At 39.7% G+C, this 6,248-nt stretch overlaps 1 protein-coding gene across 1 annotated transcript; it reads left to right on the top strand.

Moving 5' to 3' along the window:
• The first annotated feature begins 2,111 nt into the window (after nucleotides 1-2,111).
• Nucleotides 2,112-5,869, top strand: LOC117722287 (sulfotransferase 1C2-like). The gene is made up of 4 exons (XM_034521297.2): nucleotides 2,112-2,497; nucleotides 2,917-3,011; nucleotides 3,094-3,274; nucleotides 5,525-5,869. Exons 1-4 carry the CDS (start codon nucleotides 2,404-2,406, stop codon nucleotides 5,635-5,637), a joined length of 483 nt encoding a protein of 160 aa, XP_034377188.2. The 5' UTR covers nucleotides 2,112-2,403; the 3' UTR covers nucleotides 5,638-5,869.
• Nucleotides 5,870-6,248: the final 379 nt, after the last annotated feature.

The raw sequence follows: 6,248 nt of genomic DNA, 5'->3' as shown, positions 1-6,248 counted from the left end.
ACTGAGATCAAATAAGCTGAGAAAATTACTAAGTTACAGAAATAAAATGAAATAACTTTTTAAAAACATAATTAGCCTGGAGCTGTGCAGTGGTATTTGATGCCCTGGGCAATTCAGCAACATTAGCTTTAATGTTTGCACAGGGACTGGAATAAAACCTAAGCACAAGGAAATAAGAGAATGAGGAGAGAGAGCAGAGGGACCATGGGCTAGCATCCTCCATGTTACATAGGTGGAGGAGTTGAGCTCTGTGGTGCAGAGAATAATCTTCAATGGCTGTATCTTCAGTTTTGAATGAATGAGTTTATTAAATATACATAGCAAGCCAAAGAAAAAGAATAAATAGCAAGCAGCAGACAAATGGAAAGATGGAGAGAGATAGATAGATAAACAGAGAGACAACAAATCAGCTCCTCAAAGCATAATGCAGAAACTAACTGGACAGCCAGCCCTCTTAAATCTGACAGCTGGTTTTCCCAGCAAAGAGGGTCCTAGGCAGAGCATAGTGTGCAACTGGTGAAGCTTCGAAGTCAAGCGACAAATCACAATAGAAAAATAATGATATAATGGTAGGACTCACAGACATCTAGTAAAAACTACCAATGAATCTCTGATAACCAGCCAGCTTATCCATCAAGAGTGCCAGGCCAATTACAGTAGGCCTTCAAGTAAAAGGACAAGTAGGAAAGAGATAACAGCAGCAGATTCTGTGCTCACAACATTATCCAGAAACTGACTGAAGAAGTTTAATCATCAGATGGACTTTCACATTGAACTTTCTCTCTGTGACTAACATCTGACCTTCTAGCATCTCTTTCCCAATGGACTAAACAAAGTAACACCTGTAGGAAATGGTTCACCTTCCAGATGTTCTCAGTAACACAAAGAGTTTACTTGGGCTATTTTGCTGTTTTTTTTTTCCTCCTTGTCACAGAGTTTGTGGAGTAGTCTCTTCCCATATAAGGGATCTTGGAGACCACTTAGAAAAACATGCTTGATGTTGAAGTGTGCAGAGGCAGCTTCTTAGTGAATTCAAACAACAGAAGGCAATTTATCAAAAGTGTACATTGTGGGTGATGAACGAGACCATGGGCAGCTTCTGGGTAGCCTTGAGTCATCTCTCAAAGGTTTTAAAGCTTAATACCCTCTTCTTGCCTTGTCCAGGACACTGTAAGCTCATACAAGTGAACTTAAGATGACTCCAGTGCCAGAAACACCAGTATACCTAACAGAAATGCATATGAATCTCATCTGAAGAGTCATGTCAGCTCAGATCCCCAGATTACCACTGTGATCATGATCATACATTACAACATACATAAGAAAAGAGACCTTCATAAGGGTGTCTGCTAAAGAACATTTAGAGTTGAGACCCAAGAACTTCTGACAAACCTATTATATGCAAAAATAAGAAAACGTTAACGCTGTGCAAAAAGAAATAATTGTCAAAAATGACATGAAGAAATAAGATGTGATTTTTAAGTTGAATCATCAAATAAAAATGGTGTTTCATAATTGCACAGGCATATATGTATATATTATATATGTATGTTTAATATATACATATTTAGAGACTTATATATAAAACACTGAAAATTAAAAACCAGATCTAGCCTAACTCCCAGACTATGTGCATCTGAGTAGAGAAATGTATGAACTTGGAAAGGGGATGAATGAGGGCTGAGGAAAGGCAAAAGTCATGTGATGTGGGTAGTATTCACATACATGTGAAGGAAAGAAGACGTTCATAAGATGTCAGGAAATACTGAAATGAAAGACAACTTGAGGTACAAAGTTCAAGAATTCAAGTGAAAAAAAAAATTAAACCAAAACTGTAGAAAATTCTTCCCATTGGAGCACAGCAGTACGTTGACTTGGAGAAACCATTGTCTAGGTGTCTAGCAAGGTGACAAGGTCTCCCAGTAGGGCTCTTATTCAAATGCACCTGGCATTTGTTTATTCTGTGTGAAAACACACAGATTCAAAAGTGATCATTATGGAAGAAAGTTTATGCTCACAGTGTGTAGGATCCACGGTGCTACTTCACATCGAAACACCAGGTGGAGCTATTGCTTTCCCAGAAACCAAACCGAGGTTTCTTCTGGAAGGCTCATTGGCTTCTTAGTTTGGTAACAGGTCAGAGTTTGTAGAGGAGGAGTTATCCCCTGGTAACGAAGGGGGAGTCAAGAATTGAGGTAACTGTTAATGAGTTAGGGCTGGGCTGGACGCAGCATAGTGGGCAACAGTGCTCTAGACTGAGTCTTGCTGCCAGGGCAGGAGAGCTGAGCATTCCCCAAGAGGACTCAGCCAGAGCAAGAACTCAGAACCTCGCGGTTTTGTGTCCCTTTAACCCACCTCTCTTCTCCAAAGTTCCTCTATGTGGCTCGAAATGCTAAAGACTGCATGGTTTCCTACTACCACTTCTACAGGATGAGCCAGGTGCTCCCAGATCCAGGCACCTGGAATGAGTATTTTGAAACCTTCATCAATGGAAAAGGTAAATAAAAATGCTCTGTCCCCCTGTGTTTTTACTCCAATGAGGCTGAGTTGGGAGAGCTACTCATGAGAGTTGACTCCCCAAAGTGTCCGGTACTTATTTTAAAAGCCTTTATTTGTGGATTCCTGGTCTATAGACTTCCCTCAGCCCATGTGTCACTGTCATAACGAGGGTGCAAGTGACTATGCATAATCAACATGATGCCAATTTAATTATCATATTAAGGGAAAACATCAAGACTGACCGAAAATACATTATTTCAGAATCAATCAGTTCGGTACCCTTGAGATGTATCTGATACAGAATTACAAAAATTTTCCTTCTCTTATGCACCTTAAACAAACAAACAAACAAACAAAGGTCAAAGTTTCCTGACTCAGAAGGTTTCTGGCCATGCGAGCTATTCTTGTCTGTTACAGTATGTTGGGGGTCCTGGTTTGACCATGTGAAAGGATGGTGGGACATTCGAGGCAAATACCAGATTCTCTTCCTCTTCTATGAAGATATGAAGAGGGTAAGTAAATTACTGCTTCAGAATCATGAGGAGGGAAGTCCCCTTAGGAATGTGGTTCTAACAGGATTGTGTCAACCCGCAGGACCCAAAGCATGAAATCCAGAAGGTAATGCAGTTCATGGGCAAGAATTTAGATGAAGATGTTGTGGATAAAATTATCCAGGAGACATCATTTGAGAAAATGAAACACAATCCTATGACCAATCGTTCTACCGTCCCCAAATCTATCCTGGACCAGTCAATTTCCCCTTTCATGAGAAAAGGTTTGTGGGGCTCCTTTATCCCTAATTCTGAGACAGTCTCCTCCGTACTGTCTGCTTTTGCATGTCAACTTGATACACACTGAAGTTATCTCAAAAAAGAACCTCCCTTGAGGAAATGCCTCTATGAGATCCAGCTGTAAGACATTTTCTCAATAAGGGATCAAGGGTTGAAGGCCCATTGTGGGTAGTGCCATCCCTGGGATAGTAGTCCTGGGTTCTATAAGACAGCAAGCTGAGCAAGCCAGGGGAAGCAAGCTAGTAACATCCTGTCATGGCCTCTGCATCAGCTCCTGCTTCCTGACCTGCTTGAATTCCAATCCTGACTTCCTTTGGTGATGAACAGCAACTTGGAAATGTATGCTGAATAATCCCTTTCCTCCCAATTTGCTTCTTGGTCATGATGCTTTGTGCAGGAATAGAAACCCTGACTAAGACACCCTCCAACCCACATATTATGATAGTAAGAGGGCTAGAGATTTGTTCCTAGTGTACAAGAGTACGAAGCAGGTCTCACAGATCACTAAGACCAGAGCTACTTTAGATGCACACCTCGCTGGGAACCCTGCCTGGGGTTAGACTCGCTGAGATCTTGATATCAGGAAAGTACCACTCCGCTCTAAGGCTCTACCCCTTGTTAGGACAGCTACTGTGCACATGCCTACCTCGTGTCTTCTGCTCCTGTGCTTTTCTTCTACTCCATAGCTGCTGCTTTAGTTTCAGCTTCTGTGCATAAAATAGTTTGACTGTGACTCCGAATCATGACTCATGACAGTTTCAGGATTTTCAACGTGTATTACTGAGACCCAACCACTTAATGCTTCCTATATTTTGAAAGAATTCTGATTGGCCCAGATGGTTCACTTTTAAGTGAAAAATGTGATTTTTCTTAAGTTAGTACACACAATAACTGTTTAAAAAACACAATACTGTTTGACAATTTCACACAGATGCTCACAAAACCTACTTCCCAAGAAGATAGGCACAAAATGAAATCCATCCCACTGTCTCGTTAACATATGCATTTTTTCCCACAGCAGTGCAACCAGAACTGGCATTTACACACTGCTCCAGAACATCTTTTCTTTTACTTTCAGTACATGAGTTAATTGATTTTATTGCCATTGCAGTATACCAAATATTCCAGGCCCTGAAATGAATCAAACTGTTCAATCACTTTTCTTTCTTAATCTCTGGTGAGGATTTGACAAGTAGCCTTTTTTCCAGCCCATCCATGTCCAGCATTCTCTGCATACACTTGTGTTTGCTTTTTGCTTGCTCGCTTTGGCTCATAGAAACACAAATATAGATATCATGACAGAAATCTGTGCACTATAACACAACTTGTGGTTACATTATACACTTTTGCTTACTAAGATATGAGCCATCTTTCCAGGGCAAGAAACATAGATCTCTACACATCACTGTTTATACATGTCTCATGGATATGCTGTTATTCTTCCAATTATTTCTCTAATAGTAGATACTGTGTTTACATTTTTATGATTAATGCTAAAATGAACATTTTTGTTCATCAAATTGGATAATGCTAAAATGAACATTTTTGTTCATCAAGTTGGATAATATTCTATAAGAATCACAGGTGTTCCAATGAGTTTCTCTCTATCTAAAATTATTTTAGTTAGCTCTTGTTGAAAAATAGAATCCCATTACAATCATATCATTTACAAAAAAAACAATTCACAGAAATAAACTATACAGTTCAATAAATTTTATTAATAAATAGAACTATGCAATCAACACCCTAAATCAAAGAAGCAAAATTTCTATCCCATTGGACAATATCATTTAAGGAAATCTCTTCCTTCAGAGAAAAATGCTCTCATTTCTAACTGTACGTTGATTATGCATGTTATTACATGGCATAAACATGGAATATCACAGTATGTATTTTCTTATGACCCAGATCTCTGGCCAGTATAACAACTTAAGATCTCCTGGTATGGTTATATGTCTACTATTCATTCTTTTTTATAACTGTGACTAACGAGTATATGTATGTATCACAGTAGAACCAGGATTCGGGATCACATTTAATTAATTCATGACTTGATTTAGAAGATGGTGCCCCTTCATAAAGACAACTAGGGCCCTTTCTCAGACAGGGGAGGTAAGGTAATGACGAATTGGGCTCCTGTCAGGATAGCTCCAGTGTGGGCACTCTCACTCCAGTCAGGGACACAAAGTCTGTCAATCAGAGACTGATGCTTCTGTCTGGGCTTTGTCTTCTAGGAACCGTGGGTGATTGGAAAAACCACTTTACTGTGGCCCAGAATGAGAGGTTTGACGAAATCTATAAGCAAAGGATGGGTGGAACCTCTCTGAACTTCTGCATGGAACTCTGATCAAGGTGTGAAGATATCAAGGACTAGAGTCTATCTGCAAGCCTCAACCTAGCCAAAGGAAGCTCTGGAAGCATACTGTAAATTCCAAGGCTGTGGCTCTGACTCTGTGTTGACCAACATCACATTTCAATTCATAAAAGCAGATCATGCCCAATGTATTCTTTCTCCACTATTCAGTATAAATCAGTAAGACAGCTTTAATGAGCTAATAAATAAATAATAAATAATGAAACTGGAGTAGTATAAATCTTATGTTGGCATTGTTCTGGAAGGTATAGTCTGGATTCTAACTCTGAAATAGCTACCTGAAGGGAAAACACACAAAAAATAGAGATCATCTAAATGAAAGTACATGAAACTCTAACCTTTTTACTGCTCAATCTGTTTTGCCTGGTTACAATAGAAAGAATCAGTTTGTGGACAGCTTGTTACAACATGGTCACTGGAACCTGTTCTACCTGGGATGAGGAGAGTGAGGAAAGGACTCTAAGAAGATTTCAGAAATCCAAACCTTAGTAAAGGAAGCCCTAGTTCTGGGTCATAAAGGAAACAGAAGAAAGGCATGAGGGTGGCTTTTGGGAAGCACAGATTGTGCCTTGAGTAAAGCAGAA

Source organism: Arvicanthis niloticus, chromosome 17 (genome assembly GCF_011762505.2).
Source record: "Arvicanthis niloticus isolate mArvNil1 chromosome 17, mArvNil1.pat.X, whole genome shotgun sequence".
NCBI classification, from domain to species: Eukaryota; Metazoa; Chordata; class Mammalia; order Rodentia; family Muridae; genus Arvicanthis; species Arvicanthis niloticus.
The sequence above is the reverse complement of the archived record's forward strand: the minus strand, read 5'-3'. Positions and strand labels throughout refer to the sequence as shown.

Coding starts and splice junctions, on each gene's coding strand:
- LOC117722287 (XM_034521297.2), top strand. CDS start 2,404: ATGGTTTCCTACTACCACTTCTACAGGATGAGCCAGGTGCTCCCAGAT. Junction 2,498..2,916: donor AACCTTCATCAATGGAAAAG/GTAAATAAAAAT, acceptor TGTCTGTTACAG/TATGTTGGGGGTCCTGGTTT. Junction 3,012..3,093: donor TCTATGAAGATATGAAGAGG/GTAAGTAAATTA, acceptor GTCAACCCGCAG/GACCCAAAGCATGAAATCCA.